General features: G+C 40.3%; 2 protein-coding genes and 1 long non-coding RNA gene across 3 annotated transcripts; 1 reads left to right on the top strand and 2 right to left on the bottom strand.

The window, feature by feature from the left end:
- Positions 1–710: 710 nt before the first annotated feature.
- LOC116252367 (uncharacterized) lies at positions 711–3,171 on the bottom strand. The gene is made up of 3 exons (XR_004172153.2): positions 3,067–3,171; positions 2,912–2,965; positions 711–982 (listed from the first exon to the last, which is right to left on the bottom strand). It is a non-coding gene; the product is annotated as an uncharacterized LOC116252367 (long non-coding RNA).
- A 5,674-nt stretch (positions 3,172–8,845) lies between these two features.
- LOC116252280 (protein SHORT-ROOT-like) lies at positions 8,846–11,413 on the top strand. The gene has a single exon (XM_031626437.2). The coding sequence runs from the start codon at positions 9,655–9,657 to the stop codon at positions 11,095–11,097; it is 1,443 nt and encodes a 480-aa protein (XP_031482297.1). The 5' UTR covers positions 8,846–9,654; the 3' UTR covers positions 11,098–11,413.
- A 6,551-nt stretch (positions 11,414–17,964) lies between these two features.
- LOC116253482 (D-3-phosphoglycerate dehydrogenase 1, chloroplastic-like) lies at positions 17,965–21,621 on the bottom strand. The gene is made up of 5 exons (XM_031628305.2): positions 21,168–21,621; positions 19,531–19,907; positions 19,083–19,193; positions 18,892–18,987; positions 17,965–18,784 (listed from the first exon to the last, which is right to left on the bottom strand). The coding sequence occupies exons 1-5, from the start codon at positions 21,550–21,552 to the stop codon at positions 18,113–18,115; spliced, it is 1,641 nt and encodes a 546-aa protein (XP_031484165.1). The 5' UTR covers positions 21,553–21,621; the 3' UTR covers positions 17,965–18,112.
- Positions 21,622–21,873: the final 252 nt, after the last annotated feature.

Genomic DNA, 21,873 nt, shown 5'->3' with positions numbered 1-21,873 from the left:
GTAGCAGAGATGGGTTTACCATTTATCATGTAAAAGAAAAGCAAACGTTTAACAAGAACAGTACCTGTGTTTTATTCATTAAACACAAAATCTTGGCCAAGAAAAATGTGTAAATGAGTCACATCCCTCCCTCGTTTGCAAAAACAAACAAACAAAAAATGCAGTACTAAAGATGAATCCGATTCAAAGGTTAAATTCTCTTGTTTTGCCTCCTGGCCATACATACTCAAATAGGACGTTTTTTGCCTTCTTCAAACGCAATCCGGGAATACAGACATTTTTCCTTTTTGAAAAATACTTTGCTCGTAACCGGAAGCTCAAGCAAAAAAGTTGAAAAGGGAAAAAAGGGAAGAATTTAATTCCCAATGCTTGATCATATGACTTCATTATCTACAGCATCAAATACATATCCAACTGCTCGAATCGCCCGGAGAGTCTCTCAATGTCATGAAAAATATGGTTTTCTTGGAAACAATTTGAGAAGACATCAGTCCATATAAGACTATATTTACAGACAAAACTATTAGCATAATATAGAAAAATACAAAAATGAAATGAAATCATTTCAATCAGGTTATCATGTTTGATGTTAGAAACACGATATTTCCAAGCAAGATGGCAACTTGTAATTGAAAACATTGGCCATTAAAAATGTAATGGCAAAGCTAAGATGGCTACGTATGGCGGATAAGAAAACCAAGGACAAAAGATGAACCGAAATGCTATTCTTGAAAGATATATTAGACATACTTGCCAGAAGCAGAGATCACTGAGTATGATACTGATACTTGAGACAGAACAAAGGATGGTCGACTGAAACTTAATTTTGACATACGAAACAATAACCAGACAACCTGTACAAGCAACTTTATTAACATCTTATATACTGTAAAATGTGGACAGAGCATGGGCCTTCATGATAAAGCTCAAGGTCACACCATCTTAACATTTGGAATCTTGAGAAGGCGCCTTTCACCATTCTCTGGAAGAAGAAATAGTTGGCCACAAACCACAAACTGTTAAACTCATAGAATTTAAGTCCCATCGATACAAAATGCTAACAGCTTAGACAAAATGCGAAGGCCAAGTTTTTTTTTTTTTTTTTTTTTTTTTTTTTTTTTTTTTTTGCAAATATCAGCAGAAAATGCTGACCAGCAACTAAAGAGTCCTATTCAGTCAATGAAATTATGTATGCCCAAGAAACACAATATAACCATTTCAAATAGGAGCTTAAACATAAATCATGCACGACTGATGCTGAGGAACTGTCACTTGAAGAAAACAAATCACAACTATACTGATGTGGACATTTCAAAACCACATAAAATAGCCCCACACGCTAAATAATTTCCTCCTCCTTTAGAGTTGTCGTTCACAACTAGTTAATTAAGCCAATATCCAATTATACCACTAAATTACTCCTGTGACAGGCTGGAAACCAGTTCAAGATTGGCGTCCCCAATGACCATGTAACGTGAAATCTAAATAGCCACGTTTAGATCCTGTCAAACAAGAGCATTGATCCAAAGGTTGTCTCCCACTTGGCACACTTGGCCAATGGTATCCTAAGGATTGCATAGGATATCACGATCACATGCATTATCAACTGAAACTACTTATTAACAAACATACTATACCATAGGCAAACATCACATTTATTACTTGCACCAAAATATCATTTTAAAATTTTAATACAGGAATACTCAGTCAAAGGGTTAATCAAATTATGACATTCTGCACATGTTATGAATCTGAATGACAGCAAAATAGTTCTTATCAAGGTTTATCGAATTGAATACTCAATGCCATGATTTTGATTTTAACTTAGTTAATCTAGATTTTTTATTCAATTTCAATTTCACCATGCATTTTGATGATAATTCCATGAACTGTCCTCCACGTACTCATATGGATTCTCATTCAGGTATTATGTCCATGACATTTTCTTTTCAAGAAACTGCCATATATGGCTAAAGTTTCCTTTTTCGTTGTGAAGAACAAATTACAGCGCGATGCCTTCCTCCCACTTCCTTTTCTTCAGTTCTCTAGTTGTATATATCTATAGATATGAGGTTCTACAATAACCAGTTTTCTTGTTCTCAACCAGATAACTGTTTCAGTGCATAAAATTAAAGAAATATCTTAAGCACATGCACAGGACATAAAAAAGTGTGTGAATACTAGTCAACCTGCAGTGACGCCTAGCAGGTTGACATGAAAATAAGATCGATCACGACTACCCCTATACCAATTCAGGAATCTGATTGAGCTGAATCAAGAGAGGACATGGTGTGACAGTGTCGATTAAAGATTTTCGTGGAGGGGGACAAGCAATAGGAAGACTCCTATCTATTTTCCAACCTACAAGTTTTATGTCCCACTATGGGCTAAATACGTTCCTTGGTTGCTGCACTTTTGTGGGTCCAGTTCAACCATTCAATTATGCCATTACTTTTTTTGTGCAATCTGCAATGCCACCTAACAGAAAATTAGGATGACCGGCAGATTTTACCTATTAATTCAGATTTGTGGCATCCAATGCATATTCCAATGAGAGACCAACATAATCAGGTTCAGTTCATTTCAAGTTTTTATCGGATCTAAGGTCAATAAGTTCATCACGTCTAATGACTGATCCTCTCGCTACATAATCTATGCATGCCTTGTTTGGAACATTTGAAGAGTAAGCGTATCGGTACTGATATCAACCCTAAGAATCAGAGAAACGTCAAATGAAGAGATCCTTTAACGTTGCATATAAGAATCAAACTGAAACAGATCTCACATCGTTCAAACTATCTACAGTTCCAAGCAAGTTTCAGCGCCCAATAATGACAGCTTTTTGTAGAAAATTCACAGCGAAACCATATAACGCAAAGATTATAAGCATAAAAGATCAACGCAAACTTACGTTTGTTCAAATTGAATAACAGAATAATACATCTGCATTTCATCCCATTTGCCACTGTAACAATTCCAAAGTAGAAGGCCAGTGAGAACAATAACGAAAAGATGATTTCTGGATCCAAAATTCTGAAGAAATGGGAAAAAAAGAAAAGCAATCACCTTCAGAACTGGCTCTCCCGTGTTGGTGGCCTGTGACTGTTTAGCTTGTGCATTGATCTGTGCACGCGTGGCTCTCCCATATGCAGATTTTTCAAATTCTTCTTGCCTACGTCACGTTTCCGGCTCCATATTAGTAAAACAACCCCGTCCAATTTACAGAAGCATTCGGAAAGCAATCAAATTCCAGATTAGAAAAAGAAAAAGCACTAACTGGAAAAAGCAACCCCCACCAAGCATTTACTTCCTGTTCCAGAAACCAACCGTGAAAATCCCCAGTCAATCTAAAGAAGATAATCTGTGGCGCTCAAAATTCAATTGGATCAAACTCCGAGGCCTTAACTAATTCAAGCAGTATCTAAACCTACCCACTATGAACAAGAATCTTGTCCGACCAGGAAGTTGACAATGCCCAATAAGAAGAGGAACAGCGAATTCATCAATAAATTGTCCCACATATCTCTCAAACAGACTAAAGAATCCTATGGAGCAAAGAGGAAAAGAACAGAAAAGGCGATGGAAGTGAAGAACGGACACACAAAATTCGCACCAAGAAATCGAGAAAAGCATTAAGATGAAGGAAAGAGGAAGGAGGAGAGGCTGGGAGGGAGGAGATCCATGCCTTCTCTCAGCGGCTTCCGCCGCCCTTTTTCGAGCTTCCTCAGATTGGAGACGATCGGCCTCTGCTCTCTCTCTTCTGGACTCCTCTCCGGCGCCAAAGCAAGAGGAGCACGCCCCCATCTGCCCCTCGCCGATTCCCTCCCTCCCCACCACTCCTCCCGACTCCCGCGTTGACGAGCGCGTCGTTTTGATCGATGGTAGTTATATTCCATGGCGCCCTGTGTGGGACTCGCCGTTCTAAGAAAAAAAGTTCAACTTCTGAGAACCAGAATGGTAAAATCAACCACGTCAAATGATATTCAGGTCAATTTTTTTCCATTTTGGGAAGCTACATTTACCTTGATTTTTCTTTGTTCTTAAATCTAATTTCAGTCTTGGATATTATAAAAGTTGGGAGGAAAGATAAGCTAGAAAATGCAGTTTTTGTTCTACTGGTTTTAATTTTTAAGAAAATTTTGCCAATTTTCTGGTTTTTTTTATTTCAAATGGCAGTCGATTATTTGATTGTATTAGTTCACATGTTAAAACTCAAGAGCAGCCAATATGTCAAAGGTAATTATATTCCCATGGTACTTCCCCTGATACAGGCTGATCCACATATATATTGTTTTATGAAGTATCTGACACGATATGAAATCCGATATATATCTACAATATTGCTCATAGTAACTCCTAAAAACAAAAGTAAAGTTTATTACTATGTGTAAACAGACTAAACTTAAGTGGCTTCAAACTCCTCTAAACTATAATCGGTAAATGTATTGTACTCTAGTTGATGGGTATCTCACTTTTTCACCCAGATTCCAAAACATCCATATTTTCTTGGAAAGCAGGAAGAAATGGGAGGCAGTTTTGATCTCCAATCACCAATTAGTTTCAAACTAAGTAGCTTCTATGTATGTTGCGAAACGTTTTATAATTGATTTAGTAGAGAAAACAAGTCGAACCAAGTAGCTGTGTTGAGAAATGTTTTCCGATAATTGCTCGTGTAAACATTTTCAGTATCAAATCAAAAGATGGTGCAAAACCAGGTGAATCAGCCTAGCTAAATAATTTCCACATAAAGAGCAAGAAAAACACGAGATGGGCGGTAGAAGTGAAAGAAGAGGGGAGGCCAAGAAAGTTAAAAAGTGAATAATAATTAACAAGAGTTCAGTCCATTTGAGGGCTGGATTTAAGGCCTTCAAGTTGAAAGAATCAAGAGTTTAGTACACACAAAGTTATTATATAAATTAGAAGGGGTTTACCTAACCCCAGAGGGGCCGCATGGGCCCTGGCCCCACTTCACTTTTTTTAAAAAAAAAATTTACATGTAAAATTTAGAAAATTTCACTTGTCCTACATAAAAAGATAAAAATTTTGAAAAATGATATTAGAAACTTTAATTCGGATCTCCTCATGAAAAATTCGAGCTCTGCCCCTTTCTAACCCTAACTTCAGCCTATCAAAGAAGAAAGCGGTAACTGTGCATTTTTGTTTAGTGCTTCTTTCTTCCAAATTGCATTACTAATACATAGATCTTTGCCATTTCCACCTTGCCCTTAGGTATAAGAGTAAAAATTCCAATTGGCTTCGATCTTGGAGGGGTTTAGTGCATTGACTTGGGCCAATAACTGGTAGGCTGTAGCTCGCTAGTTCTCTATTATGGGTCCGGGCCGTAGGTGGGCGCTCGGTATAGGTGGGAGCTCGACACACCCAGCATGACACATGGGCCCTGCATGACACACTGGCCCTTAGGCCACCACATGGGCTGGGCCATGTCCATTTCACATCACCTCTAACCAGGGGACACATTTTTTTTTTTCAGTTTAAAGGCAAGTAATCCACCAGTTGAGATGCTTCAATTTAGACACCGATGCAGCCCTGGACCTTAGAAGTGAGGAAAGGACTTCAACTCTCGCTCAGGCATCTCTTCTTCTCATCCCAATTGACTTGACAACTGAGGATCGATGCAAATGGTTCTAGTGTCTCAATTAAATTTATAGTTGTATTAAATCCATTTTCCTTTGTATTTTAGCTAATTCGTGTATGAACCATTTACAGCCTTTCTCAACAAACCTTTTTTCTTTTCAAGGCTTGATTGTCGGTACTCATTCATGGTTCCCCTTATTAAAGAGTTCATTATGAAAAAAAAGCATACTTCTTTAAGGCCCTTCATATTTCCCTATATTGGGCACTTTCACCTCTTTATATTTCCCTATATTGGGCACATTCACCAGTGGTGTATGCAATACATACACAAAGGGGACGGGATGGAGGTATTTTAGATTTTTTTTTTATAAAAAAATGTACTTTTTAGATTTTTTAAACTTCTGACGATCTTTTTTACTCTTGTAAAAAACTCCCTTTTTACTTAGTCGAGGTATTTTGGTCATTATATACTCACATGGACAATTATTTGTGTACATAACCAGTTTGGCAGCAAGTAAAGTTATCTAGCATATCCATGTCTTTGGTGCAGCAGTTCTTGCTTCCCAAGCTTGGCTCTAACCTTCATGACCATTATACTGTCGCGGTTGCAAATGAGACAGATTTAACCGCTTGAAGGTTCTGTCGTTCTATATTATATTGGATTTGATTCGGACCCTCCCTTTAGGTGTATTTTTTTACATTGGATTTGAGATTCGAGGTGTTTTGAGGTTACTGAGATCAGGCCTTCCCTTTTATCACTGAGGATTTTAGTAGCATATAATGTGGATATCAAGTCTAAGAAATCTACTATTTGTTTAATCAGCGGGTTGCCACACAGTATGAGATCCGATGCTATCAAACGCAATCTTAAGGTAATAGTTAAGGACTATGAAAGAAATAGAAGGAGCGGGAAATGGCCTCATTCTTTGCTAAACATCTCCACTCAAATAAAAAAACAAGCAAACCTAGTTTATTTTTGTACATACATGTGAATTTTTTGATGGACAAACAATTAAGTAGGTACTTCCTAACAGAATAAACTTTTAAAGGTCAAAATAAACGACTTTTCAAATTAGTCCGGGTTCCCTAAATGAATTTTAAAGACGGAACTCCCAATCAGCGTATTGGTAGAGGTGTCGATGGTCAAATGAATATAATCTGGTAATTATTTCAAACTTGATTTCAAGTACTTGAATATGGCAAGAAAATTACATGCATCCAAATAGTAATCGGATGCAGATATGTAGGGCTTTTGTTACTGAATCCAACAAATATATGTAATTTCTGTAAACATAAAAAATCTGGTAATAGTATTATATATACATGTGTGTGTCACTTATATATTTGAATCTAAATCTGTTCTCCAATCAGATTAGGTAATATGTAAATGATCATATATGATAGTAGCTACATCCAATATGAATATATGTAAGTTGATCCATAACAGATATATAACCCAGTCTGACCTGATCAATGTAGATTCTTGTATAATAAATGAACTCTTTCAACACCCGGACACTCTACTATTCATCTATCTCCAAAGTTGTTGATACTAAGTTATTTGTTCGTCAACTGTTTTGCTGCTAATTTATTCATCAACTGCAAGGCTCACAGAAATCATAGTTCTGTAGCTGCGCTCATAAGCCTGGGAGTTGCACCCGCACAGGAGACTTCAAGAAAGTAGTCGTGTTCTTGCATTTCGAGTAGTATAATCAGGTGGCACAGATGGCGGGAGACACTGTCTGATGCCTCAGGCCGGTATTGTTCCTTGCTATATCAGATCACATCTTTTGTTGCAGACATGCGAGTCTTTTGATGAAGTCTATCTACCAATTTCACCCTCCCCAATAAAACCTCGAGTCTTTTGTTGCAGACAAGTGATCAGACCCCATGATCTGCTCACCTTTCCACCATTCTCCTTTTCCTTGATTGACTTCCATCATCTACAAGTGAGAATTTAAAGAAGGAAGAAAAATGAGGAGACAGGAGGAATCACAAGCATTCATGAACCTAAACTAATCAAGGGAGAGATGAACAGTCATGTAATAAGAAAAACTGAAAGTCTGAAAGAAACTAATGGTTGCTGCTCAAGGTTGTAAAGGAGACTTTGGCATGCCTGCTCTCTGCTGCACTTACCATTATCAGTACTACTGGAGAGTAAGTTTCAAGGTAAAGAATTGTGAAGGGTGCACTGTTACCATTTCTACCATCATTACTGGAGAGCAAGTTGCAAGAAATTAAAGAACTTTGAAAGAGTGTTGAGATGAAGCCTCGGAGATGAAGCTTCAACTCTTCCATTATGCACTCTGGTTTTGTCAGCATGATTGTTGGGGCTTACTCAAGGTTTGCCTTTTAGGGGACATGGGCATTAAACGGTCCAGCCATTAGAGGGCACCTCATCATTGAGAGCAATTCACTATCAGTTATTAGTTTGAGACATGAGAGGAGACAATTTCTTACCCTTCCGAAAAGCTATCAGGTTTCTCAGCCATTTCTTGATACAAGATGCAGATCTTCCGAACAACTGTACCAAATTATAAAGTGCGCCACATTGGAATATGAAAGTATGTGTCTTCTGTCTTTTGAAGTTGAAAATTAATTGTTTACTGTCATTTAGAAAGAGAAAGGCATTGCTGGTGTTTTGTTTAACCAAAACGCTTAACTAATCAAGAGCAACGGTAAAGTTAGGCAAGTATTTGGTTATTATATGGCAACAAAACTACGGCTCTTATAAATTATCTAGGAGTTTTAGAAGTGCCTGACATATTGCGTTGCTGATGGAGTTGATGCTAATTTCACACTAATCTAGAACACTTAGGTATTCATAGTGCAAGTTTTTGATGCAGCTTGAATGCTCAGGCGTGCATGTTAATTAGTTTCAAGAAAAAAGCCAAAACCATTAAAAAAATCAACAGGTGTTGTAAAGAAAAACTTGCAGAGTTCTTAATTTAACACATTTGAAAGCTATGCTACTGTTGAACGCTAGGCCTATAGGAAAATTCAAGTGGGGGGGACTTCCATTGAACGGGAACAGAGAGCAAAAGAGGAAAGTGGGGACTTGGGGCTCTGATATTGAGAGAGATGGCGTGGCTAAGGCATCATGTCCCCCATGCCAAAAGAACATGATCAATATAATAGATTATAAGTTTTAATTGCATCATCTACAATGAAATATCAACAGCATACAAACTCATACGGCCCCTCAAACATGTATTTTAGAAAACAAAAGGCTATCATTTTAGAAAACAAAAAGCTCTTGGGTCATGACTGCACTTAAGAAACAGGATAATCTTGGATATGCCTTTTCAGATGAAGTGGAAGTTGCTTCTGACCACAAACAAACAAGGCATATAAGGATTTCAGAGCACCATCGAATCTGTCTTCATATGGATGCATAGACTCTCTCTCTCTCTCTCTCTCTCTCTCGCTCAAGGAGAACTACAGTTGCTATCATTTTCCTTGGTCCCGGAGAGCGAGCCAGTGAGGGAGCAGGAAGAATGGGGAAGATGGTGGTCGCGGTGATGGCCTGGTGCACGCGGGGTTGCTTTTCTTCTCTCTCTATCTCTCTCCACACATTCCATGCCATAAACGGCCCCCTTTGCACGCCTGCGCCCATGAAATTCCTCCCCACCCTCTTCTCTTCTCATCTTTTCATACTTCTGTCAGACCACCAATCCCGTTTATAAATTCCCCCCATAACCCATTTCTCACTGTCTCTACATACAGCAGACACCAACATTCACTCTGTAATGGAAAAAGAACTTAAAAAAAGAAGAGATTCGAGTCTCCTTATCGATTGTATCATGCAAACCCATCATAGATTCTCGTCCACCATCATTCCCTTCATAAAATAAAAGGAAAAGTTTAAGAAGAAATCCTGCTCTCTCTCTCTCTCTCTCTCTCTCTCTCATGACTTGCATGGAAAAATCCCTACCACCATAGGAGACCCATTATAGATTCTTGTCCACCATCATTCACCTCCACCTCATAAAACCTCACTCTTATAGAGGAGAGAAAGAGAAAGGGCATGCACGTCAAGCGTCGTACAAGCCAGCCTGCATGGATACTCTCTTTAGGTTAGTCTCCTTCCCTACAGAGCCGCAAACATCCTTCACCACCACCACCACCACCACCACCAACAGCGGCGCCACCACCAACACCACCATCTCCTCCTTCCACCAAGAATGCTGCAACCCACCTTTCATGGATGACGATGATGCCGATTTCTCCTCCCCTTCCTCCTCCAACAAGCATTTTCTTCCCTACCAGACTGACTCCCATCAGGTGTTCGACCCCATTCCCACTGACTACCACCCGCCGATCCCCCACGAGTTTACCTCCTCCACGCACCCACCTCCCAACTGGGCGGCCACCCTTCTGGCCGACTGCGCACAGGCCGTCGCCGTCAACGACTCGGCCCGCATCCAGCAACTCCTGTGGTTGCTCAACGAGCTCTCGTCCCCTTACGGCGATACCGACCAGAAGCTGGCCGCCTACTTCCTCCAGGCTTTGTTCGCTCGAATCACGGGCTCCGGTCAGCGGACCCACCGCACCCTGTGCGCCGCCGCCGAGAAGGGCCTGTCGTTCGAGTCGACCCGCCGGACCATGCTCAAGTTCCAGGAGGCCAGTCCCTGGGTGACGTTCGGCCACGCCGCGGCCAACGGCGCCATCCTGGAGGCCTTCGACGGCGAGCCCAGGCTCCATATCGTCGATATCAGCACCACCCATTGTACGCAGTGGCCTACCTTGCTGGAGGCCCTCGCCACGAGGTCCGACGACACCCCGCACCTCCGCCTCACCACCCTCGTCCTCGCCGACGCCGCCGGAGGCTCGGCAACGAACGTGATGAGAGAGATATCGCAGCGCATCGAGAAGTTCGCTCGCCTCATGGGCGTCCCGTTTAAGTTCTCGGTGGTGTACTGCGGGGAGGGCGGGCTCAGCGAGGACGTGCTCAGCCGAGTCGAGATCGAGCACGGCGAGGCCGTCGCCGTCAACTGCGTCGGGGCGCTCCGGCGGGTGCCGCCGGGACCAGGGCGCGACGCACTCATCGCTGGGTTCAGGCGGCTCGGGCCGAAGATCGTGACGGTCGTCGAGGAGGAAGCCGACTTCTTCGGGAGCGAGGAGGGGCAGTTCATGGCAGCGTTCCTGGAGTGCGCCCGTTTCTTCTCCACCTACCTGGAGTCTCTGGATGGGAGCTTCCCGAGGACGAGCAACGAGCGGCTAGCGCTCGAGCGCGCGGCTGGGAGGGCGATCGTCGACGTCGTGTCGTGCCCCGCCTCAGAGTCAGCCGAGCGGAGGGAGCGCGGCGTCGGCTGGACGAGGCGGCTGGGCTGCGCCGGGTTTTCGCCTGCGGCCTTCAGCGACGAGGTGTCCGACGACGTCCGGGCGCTGCTTAGGCGGTATAAGGATGGGTGGTCGATGGTGCCTGCAGGAGATTCTCCCGGAATATTCCTGGCGTGGAAAGAACGTCCGGTTGTATGGGCGTCGGCGTGGAAGCCATGAGGGCAAGCCGCGCGATAAAGGCAGCCGAGAGATTTGGCTCGGGTTGGGTCCGAAATGGAGATCAGAGGAAAACAACCAGACCCGACCGACCCGTTTACCTTTGTCATAATGATGGAAACATGAGAGAGAGAGAGAGAGAGAGAGAGAGAGAAGAAAAGAAAAGAAAAGAAAGAAGATGAGATAACAAAAGGAGTGGTTCAATTTGATTTGAAGTTTATTTTTCTTAGTTTTTTTTTTTTTTTTAAAAGGGAGGATGGTGAATTAGGGACAAAGAGAGAGATCATGATTGCTTTTAGTGTGATTATGCTTTTGATGAATGAACAGCTTTTTTGATTTGCTTTTTTTGATTGTTTACCTTTTCCTTTTAAAGTAGGAATCATCTACTGAGCACAGCTCACTAATAGGGGTAAAAATGGCATGCAGGATGGAAAAGTGAATCCTGGTACCCTTTAAGTTTTAACTTGTAATTCATTTTAAATTTCATATTCCCATATTGTACATTTTAATTAAATTGAGCTCTAAAACTAATTTGCAGGCATTTAAATAATTAAAACTTAATATGTTTTATATGTTTCGACCTAAAACCCTCAAGGTCATTCCTCCTTCTTCAAGTTTAGACATATGCGTCAGCTTTCGACATTGTAGTTTGAATTCGTAATCCTCGATATGTTTTACAAGCTTACCATAAAAATTTACCTATGAGATGAATTCACAAATGTGCTTGAATGAACATAGGGCTGCACAATGAATCAAGCCAACTCAGGCTCGAGTCAAACTTGAGTTTAGATTTATGCGCAATACAACTCCGCTTGTTTAAACTTGGCTCCCCTTGGGATACACAAATATGTCATGAATGAGAGATTTTGTGATGCTAAGTTTTTCATTAGAGGATATTTGGATGTAAAATATACACATTCTTTCTTTGGATTTTTTATTATACAGTCATTCATGGTTCAGTTATTTAAAAAATTAGGCAAACAAGTTAACGAGTTAAAAGAAACTAAATAGTTTAAGTTAGTAGAGAAGAGTTAAGCAGATTAAGCGAGTCGAGCTCAAGCTCGAGCTCGGTGCTGTGTGGTTGAGTCGAGCTCCATAGAACAAGCTCTTATATGTCAGCTAGTACACTGGCCCTATCTATTTCAAAGGGGGGTTGAAGCTCACAGTATACTATTCCAATAAGTGCTTGGCCGCCTACCAACTATTGGCTTGAGCATGGCAGAATTTGCAGATGATGTTGGGCAGCAGCTTATGGGGGTATAAATGGATCAGATATTTCCGACTTTCGATCTGATTTCGGATGTGTTTAGCTGGATTGACAAAAAAAGTTTGGATCCATTTGCATATCTAATTCAGATCTGGCTTGCAGTCTTTCAACCAAATCTGGATCTGACTTTGGTATCTGAACAGGATCTGATGAAGAACCAACCCGGTTACGTGTCAATGTCAGATATTATGCAAGCCGGATGATCTGAATTCAGTTGAGAAAACGGGTGTGCATCTGAGTTCGAATCCGAATCCAGGTCCACATGGTCCACATTACACGTTGTGGAATGGATCATAAGCTGGGGAGACCATGAGCCTGCAATCGGATCATGACTGCCTTTTGCAGTCATTGGTAATGGGCAGCCCACTGAGTTTATGTGATGTTTGGTCCATGCTATTATCATGGCTTCACATTCTAGTATTTGTCGTTTAAGTGCATGCATGCATGCATATGTGTGTGTATATGTAGGGATTTCATTCAATCACGTCTGCCTGATGCATTGTATTGGCAGGCACGATCAAACATGCACTGGCCGGAAGAATCCATGTCATATATATATATATATATATACACACACACACACAGTTATTATTATTATTATTTTTTGAAAACCATCCATGAATATATATATATATATATACACACACACAGAAACACACACACAGTTATTATTATTATTATTTTTGAAAACCATAGATGATAACCAGCTGTTCTCCTCTCTTAAAAGGAAAAGTGGAGACATGAAGTCTTGGATAAAGTCTTGAAAGGGACACATCGTTTTTAGTAGAATCAATTAAGATGTTTATATGGTCCTACCAATTTATACATAGACATGTACACACAAATGATCTCCATAACTTTGTTCCTTTACCTCTTTTCTTTTGACTATCAGGGATCATTGCCCTTTTTTCCTTCTGGCCTTCCTCTTGGCTTTTCAGCATAAAGCAACTCCATGATGAAGTACAAAGTGTGGATTCTATGATTTTGCAAAAGGTGATAGTGAAGATAGGAGCTCATATAATACAGACACCCACTGACTGTTGCTGATATATATATATATATATATATATATATATATATATATATATTAGCATATGAACAAAGTCTGAAATGTAGATCTGGAAGAATATGATCAGGCAAACTTTATCTTCGATATTGATTCATTGGACACTAGCCTCTATCATTCTCTAGATCTAGATCTAGTGCTTAACCAGCTCCTAAAGTGTAATTTCAAGAATATCTATTAAGATAAACTAAAAAGTCATCAATTTATTTGTTAGCATTATTTTAGTTGAAGAGGTCATGTATGCACACAGTTGGTCAGCTTAGAGTTTTATAATGGATTAGTTTGATGCCCAAATCTGCTAACTATTTGAATCTCTTTTATTTGGAAACGGGTTTGAGATGAGAAGCGTTGAGCGACGTATGATCTAAGAATATTATGTTCTTATTCTAATTAAACATGGTGAGATTATGGATATTGTTCGTAGATCTGACAAGTGAGCACTAGACAAGATCATATATCTTGTTTTTGGGAACAAGAATACGTTGTTCTTAAAAAACACAGAGTTCTAGAAATACCAGTGTCAAGGACACAATACCCTTCTTGCTAAACACCCACTAAATTGTGTGAACAAGTGAATTTATTAATCTAGATTTGAAAACCAAGGGAGAAGAAACCCCCGCCCGTTCCCCTAACCCTTGATCCAGGGTTGCGTCGGAACGTAGGTGGATAACGGTCTATTCATCAACTAGAGTGTAACACATCTACGTTTGCGATTTAAAAGAGTAGTGCCCATAGGAATCAAACTGACAATCAAACTTTTACTAGCATGCTAACTTGATCAACTACCCTATCCCCATCAGCATTGTAAATGTATTGACACATAAGATTGCGCATCGAGTCGGGACAGGCTGGGCCTGACCATTCAAACCTGGGCCAGGGCCCGGCTTGATTAAATTTTAAAAATATTTTTAATATAAAATAATATATAAATATAACTAATCATAATAAAATATTATATATATATTAATAAAATAAATATAAAAAAAAACATTATCTGGCCCACCTGGTCTTCCGAGCCCATCCGGGGCAGCCCGGAACCCCTCTTTCTGGGCCTAGGCCGGGCCCAAGTTGGGCAGGATACCGAGTACAAGGCGGTGGCCCGGCCCGGTCAGGTAACCAGCCTTACAGACATATCCGATATTAGTGGGTACATCACAGCAGAACAAACAATAGAAAAGGGAACCAGAAGTGTTGTAGAAGATTGAAAAGAGAAACAAGCTTGAACGTGTTTGAGAAGAAATCAAACAATTCGAATGTTCTAAGCACATTCGGTTATGCACCTAAGTCTAGTGATCCTGTGCTATTTTAAAGCTGTTGTGCTTGAATTCCATGATCGACCAGCCACAAAGAAGACAGGTTTTTTCATTCATAAGCCATTCATAGGGACGTGCATGCTTCCTTGGGCCCAAGAAGTGTCTTGAAGACACGATTGGCACTACTTGTCTCCATTGTATGATGGTGCAAGCAAACACTCGACTAAGTGTCAAGGAACTTTTTTTCAATTGGATGTCCCAATTAGGAATGTCAACCAATCATATTTGAATTGGATATACCGTTAGTATATCAGTCTTTTCAGATATTTATACTCTCGAATTCAAGTTTGGATTCAAACATGAATAAAGAATCAAATCCAATTTCATACTCTCAATGCGGTCGATTTTCAAAATGTGAGAGGATTGGATATAGGATATTCATTTAAGTTAAATCTGATCTGAATCCGAATCTGAATCAGATCAAATGTTGATGTATACATCTGAATCTGAATCCAAGTCCGATCAGCTGTCATTTTAAAGTTCTGAATCAGATCCAATTTCTTAATCGGATATTATTTTTTTGCCATGTCCAATTTTTTAAAAAGGGTTCAGTTGCACGGTGCAATTTAAATTGGATACACTGACATCCCTATTCCCAATTGGTTTGGACCAGCTAAGTTCACTTGTTTGGGTAGATATTGGGCCTTAGCTTATAAATAGTGCAACCTTATCCTAGACGGTGTTTGATAAGAATGATATTGGGTTCTTAGAATTCATAAGAATATTATGTTTTTCTTTTAAGAAACATGGCATGATAATTTTGTCTAACATTTGATTATTGGATACGTACATATTCACATTATGTGCCTCAAGAATGAAAAAACAAGTGTTCTTAAGTCTATGTTTTAAGAGAACGCGTTTCAAGAGCACAATGTTTAAGAAGATACTTCCCTTATTTCATATTAATATCAAACCAAAGAGGAAACAAACTTGGCAAAATTTTCATCCAACTGCTTTTACTGTCTATCGAGCAGCTAATCATCAACCTACATGCTTTGACTAGTACATCAAGAATGCAAACTTTTTAGACTTTGAATGACAAAATCATTGAAATGTTTTTCCCCATACAACTTACAGCGTGTTTGATGGACTAGACATTTCTTTGTACATCTCTTGTTAAACGTTACTTAGTAAGGTCGATTGAAAAATCCTGATATTTCTGACTGAATTTTCTTATAGCTCGAAGGAGGCATTTGATTACTCAGGATCTTAAATCCGATTATCTAATTTATCAAGACGTCCACCTCGAATTTATAGTTATGTCGAACTTTTGATTTCACAACCGTGGATTTATTCAATTATCCCTTAAATTCATGACCTCTAGACCGAAGGAAGGGAGGCTTACACTCAAGAGATCTAAAGTTCGAATCCCATGGTCATTGATATGTCTTGGTGTATTACACTCGAGTTGATGAGTGTTCTATAGGTCAACTCAGGTCTTGAAGCAAGCTAGAACTTTGAAGATGTAAGGGTATGGCATTGGGGGCTTTACATTGAAGGCGGTTTCTGCTAAGTAAACATTAAACAAAATGTATAGTTTACAAATCTGTAGTGAATTACTTGTATCTTAATAACATAAGATTTTAAGCTATTGTTAGAAATCATTAACCTAAAATCCATGAAACTAAGATCCTGATTTCTGTGCTTCAATGATAGCCTTTTTGCTAAGCCTGATTAGTTAAAGCTTGATTGGGTTTACCAACATTGGGGGCCCAGTTTAATTGGAAGATTAATTAAAACATATTTAGAAGTTAAAACCTACATAAAATTAATTAAAAACCTACATGAAATCCCAAAAGATTTGGGACCTGGTGCGTACTTTCATAAACGCCTTCTTGTACATCAAATATCTTGGGTGAAGTTAAAGATCTTTTTCTTTTTGGCTTTCTTTAACATTTTTCACTTGCTTAAATTACAAAAGGATGTAATGCAAGTCATGGACTTTCTTGTCATGTATTCATTGGCCTTAACATGGAGAATAATAACTTTTAAACGAAATAAAAGGTTGTTTCAGTTATCCAACATGCTGCTATTAATATATTTATCATCGACAAACTTCTGATTGGAAAAGATATCTATCATCAACAAAGCTATCTCCAGCTAATAAAGAGAAACCCTGGAAAACAACCAAGCTCCCCCAGTCCCCCCTCTCTCTCTCTCTCTGAACTGCTTCTAACTTCTAAGACAGTGAAGCCATGTTAGCAACTCAACCTTTGGCACCAACTAATTTAGGAAAAGTTGTTTCGATGCCGAAACTTTCTGCAAGATCATTTTTTGTGGTTTATAAACAACCCGTGCACCACCACACTCAATGCCCCGTTTTGAAAAATTTAGTTTTTAGCTAAGATTGTGAGAAACTTAAGAAACTTATAAACAGAGCTATTAAAAGGTAGATTGTCCTTGTTCTTAACTTTTTGGGTTCTAATTCAAACTGTTAGGGAGTGAGTTAAGATCCATCAGACCAAAGACCAAGGGCCCAAGGTTGGTGTGAGAGTAGGTCGGGTTATTACATTTTATAAGTTGAATGATTGAGAATGCACCACTTGCATCATGAGTTGTGGTAACAGAGGCGCAATGAGTGCTGCCTCCTGAACTTTTTCGGTCAACTTCAATTTGGAAGTCTGCAAGTCCAACCACCAAGAAACAATATATGAAATAGATGGACAGCATGAATTAACCTTTTGCGTTTCTTCTCTGAGTGGCGGATGATTTAGAGAGACTGCAATTAGGCAACTCAAATACAAGCTTCGCTCGGTGTTCATGAGCAAGATGAACCATAACCGATCAATGAACATATGGTTCAGCGCTTACCGGCTTTAAAATGTATCATCCAATGTTTAGCAGAGATTTACCAAGTTAACAAAAACTAAGCAGCTTTAAAATGATCGTCCAATGTTAAGCAGACATTTACCAAGTTAACCAAAAAGAGTAAAGTGGCTAATTCTCGGCTTTGATATGAGGATGTCATCATATTTTAATGTGCTGGGTCTGATTCTGCCCAATTTCCAATATATTCAATCTAATGTTTCCAGTGGTCGCAGACAGTTAGATACCAACCAGTTCCATCCCCTGAAAAAGGAACAGAGGTACTAACCATGCCAAGAAACACTGCATTTTCTCAAATTCAGGATAGATTATTGCACAATAGACCTTACAAACCACACCATACGAGCAGATACACAGTGCAACGGGACATTGCACACCGCTTATTTTAAGTTGACCACTTAAGCAAAAGACAGAAACGAACTACTAATTTCAGGAAAAAAGCATCCAGAATGTTTCACAGGAAACAAAGAACAGATGCACCTCAATGGAAAAAAAAGACATGCACCAACCGATTGGCGCTTGTAACTGGCCACACCTCTGTTGCCTCTACAGTTTGAGGAACACAAACTCTTCGATGGCTGGCACCTCCCCAATCCTGTTTAAGACATGTTCCCCTGGCTCCTCATCTACTCCAATCGCCATGACAGCATGTGTTCTTGGCGCAAGCCTTCCAACACTCATGAAGTTCACATTGACATTCTCCTCTCCAAGAATACCTCCGACTGTGCCAATCATGCCAGGCTGGTCCACCTGCCTGCACAGGATGAGGTTCCCCTCCAAGCTGACGTTCACGCTGAATGACCCCACTAATGTCAGGTAAGGCTTCCCATCCTTCACCTTGCCCCTGACTCTCACTTCACCAGAATCACACAAGGCACTGTTAAATCGGGACTCGACGTTTTCTATCTGCACCTGAATTGATTCAAGAGGGATCTCTGGTGATCCATCATGAGTGATCCGTTCCTCAATGATCCTCAGTCCCCTCTGTTTGGCAGTATAATCAGCATTGACAAGGTTGACAAAGGTGCTGGAGATAGGCTCCACGATCCCCTTTATGAGCATTGCTCGGAGTATTCTAGTGTCAAGGTCATTAGGATCTCGTGCAGATGTGTAGGCAACCTTGACCGACTTCACGCCACTTCCTCCAGCTACCAGTTGCACAGCTAGCCTGCCAAGCTTCTCTGCCAGCACCACAAAAGGTGCCAACTCTGATAAGACCTATAAAGATCGAGGAGAACCAAAAAGATTAATCAATACCTCCTGAAAGGTTTTACCATATGAATTGAAGAGACAAGAAGGGCCTAGATAAATCATAGACATATTACCTCAGCAGGAACCATGGGCGCATTGACAGCAGTAGCAGCAAGTTCACCTTTCAGTGCCCCAACAACAGCTTCTGCAATTTCTATAGCTACACCATCCTGAACATTTGCATGTAAAAAAGAAGTTAAAAATTCAGAACTAGAAGGTTCTGGTGACAACAAAGTAACACATTAAAATACAGGTGACAGGGAACCTGAGCTTCAATCGTGCTGGCTCCAAGGTGAGGTGTTAAGGTGACCTTCTGATGCTGCACTAACGGGCTATCTTTTGCTGGAGGCTCTTGTGCGAAAACATCTAGTGCTGCCTGTTTCAAACATAAAGAAACAACTTATTAAACCAGCGTAAACAGAAAGTATTTTTTCATGATCAACAGAAGACTGCACACATCTATGAGTTTATTTATGCATGCGTTCATCCAACTAATACATTTGAAAGTAGAAGCCATTGCTTCTCTGAGAATTTTCATAGAAAGATGCCAACCAGAAATTTTATGCATGTCGAATGGGCATGAATTGAGCTTTATAACTTGGGCACAAAAGTTGCAAAGCTTAGATTCTGTACATGCTTTTACAGAGAAACTGCTATTTCAAAACTACTCAAGCTCTGCTGAAAGAAAAGAAAGAAATTAATGAAGTTAGTACCTGAGCAACTTTGCCACTGTCAAGTGCTCTAACTAATGCCTCTTCATCAATTACACCACCCCTTGCGACATTAATGATGCGCACACCCTTCTTCATCTTTGCGAAAGATTGATCATTCAACATCTTTGAGGTAGAAGGTGTTAACGGCATATGAAGTGAGATAAAATCAGCTGTAGATATTGCATCATCAAAGCTAACAAGCTCAACGCCAATAGCACGAGCCCTGTCAGCAGCAGCATATGGATCGTGCGCGATAACATGCATCCCAAGGCCTTTTGCACGTCTAGCAACTTCAGTTCCAACTTTTCCAAAACCAATAATTGCCAAAGTCTTACCAACAAGGGAAACACCAACATACTTGTTTCTTTCCCATTTCCCTGATTTCATGCAAAAAGAAAACCATGTCAAAGAGTAAACAAGCACTTATTTCACAATAAATGAATCACTATAGAACACATCAAAAGAAGAATTATTCCGCTCGAGCACAAAAAGAGCAGCAGCGACAAGAAAATGCATCAGCCACAAGGCAGCCTGCCTTTACAAACTAGTATACTTCTTGGAAGTAATGATTTAAAACGTTCACGTTCTGAAAGTTAAAATTCTGTCATATTTATACAGTAGACATTTTCAAATGCTATAGCAAGTCAAGGTTGACGAGGCAGCACCTTCTTGGTTGAGATGAGAAAGATAATGGTTAAAATCAACAAAATTCAACTTTAAAATTGATTGAGGTGCTTGGGTAGGCAGATCACTTGAAGATCATGCCAAAAGAAGTTCCCATATTTAACTCTTGAATTCCAACTTGAAGGTCTTAAGCCGGTCTGGTGCAACCAGGCGGACAGAGCAGTTGCTTGCAAGATCTGAACATTTACCTTCATTTTATTTTAAGAAAGGAGAACTTGCCATTGATGTAAAAGAAAAAAAAAGGAGATCTTACCATTGATGTAAAAGAAAGAAAAGGAGATCTTACCATTGATGTAAAAGACAAAAAAGGAGACCTTACCATTGATGTAAAATAAAAACTATGTAACAAAAACCGCCGCATATGATCAGAAGACCTTTCTCAAGAGCAAAGGTGAGCTAAGAAGCTCCAAATCATATATTTGGCTAATTATTTCCTGATCTCCAGAAGTAATGGCGCCCAGATACCGTAAAGCTGGCTACAATCATAAAAACCGTAATCCATATGCTTGACCAGGGGAAAAAAAAAACTCCCTAATAATTGACAACTAAATTTTCATGTACTCTTCCAATAAAAACCAAAATGTCTCTGCCGTGATCAACAGGCAGCAAAACCGGCAAATACCCAACAAACTATTTGTAATGATAAATATAACAGACGCAACTAATCCCTAGACAACTATGTGAAACTGCAATCCAGAGTGGAAAGAAAAAGTTTTTGTGGTTGCGCAAACAGAGATCTGATCTGTTTTCAGAATACAAGACGAATGAAAAAGCATCCATATGAATCTCAATTGAGATCTCCTCTTCAAGTTGGCAGCAACTAAATGGAAATAAGAATACGAAAGAACGTGGAATGAATACCGCCAAAACATATCGACGAAAGGACAGAGAGGAACAAATTAAACAGGCAGAGGGAATCGAGATCTAGACCTAAATTGGTGGGGATGATTTACCAGCTTTCACGGAGGCGTCAGCCTGGGCAATGTTTCTGGCCATGGCGGCCATGAGGGCAATACCATGCTCGGCAGCAGCCACAGTGTTGGCGGTGGGGGCATTGACGACAAGGCAGCCGCATTCCGTGGCCGCTTGCAGATCGACATTGTCAATGCCGACGCCGGCCCTTCCCACGACCTTCAGTCTTCCCTGGGCGGCCTGGAACACCTCCCGGGTGACCTTGGTCCCGCTGCGGACTATAAGAGCATCGCAGGAGGAGATCTTGGCGCAGAGATCCTCCTTAGAGAGACCGTAGGAGCAGTCGACGTTGCCGAAGCTCCTGAGCAGCTCAAGACCGGACTCCCCAAGCTTCTCAGAGACAAGGATAGTGGGCTTCTGCGCCATCTTCTTCTTCCTCCTCTTCCTCACTGTACAATCACACACTCTCCCTGCTCGACCGTGAGAAAAACTGAAGACGGTCGGACTATTTATAGCTCTTAGCCGTAGCCCGTAGCTGCTTTTCCTTGGATGATGAATTTTATATCACGCTTGGTTTTTTTACCATAATTCCACAAAGGGATCTATGGTTTCTCAACTTTTTTGGGTAGCAAAAGATGATTTTTTTTTTTTTTTTTACAAAAAGAACCTAAACAAAAACACGGTTTATGTAAAATCAGTGTTTGTAAACATGTTAAGAGCTTCATATTTTGTTTAGAAGTTAGAACA

The sequence above is a fragment of the Nymphaea colorata genome, chromosome 4, assembly GCF_008831285.2.
Source record: "Nymphaea colorata isolate Beijing-Zhang1983 chromosome 4, ASM883128v2, whole genome shotgun sequence".
Taxonomy (NCBI): Eukaryota; Viridiplantae; Streptophyta; class Magnoliopsida; order Nymphaeales; family Nymphaeaceae; genus Nymphaea; species Nymphaea colorata.
Note: the sequence above shows the minus strand (reverse complement) of the source record. Positions and strands in the feature narration are given on the sequence as shown.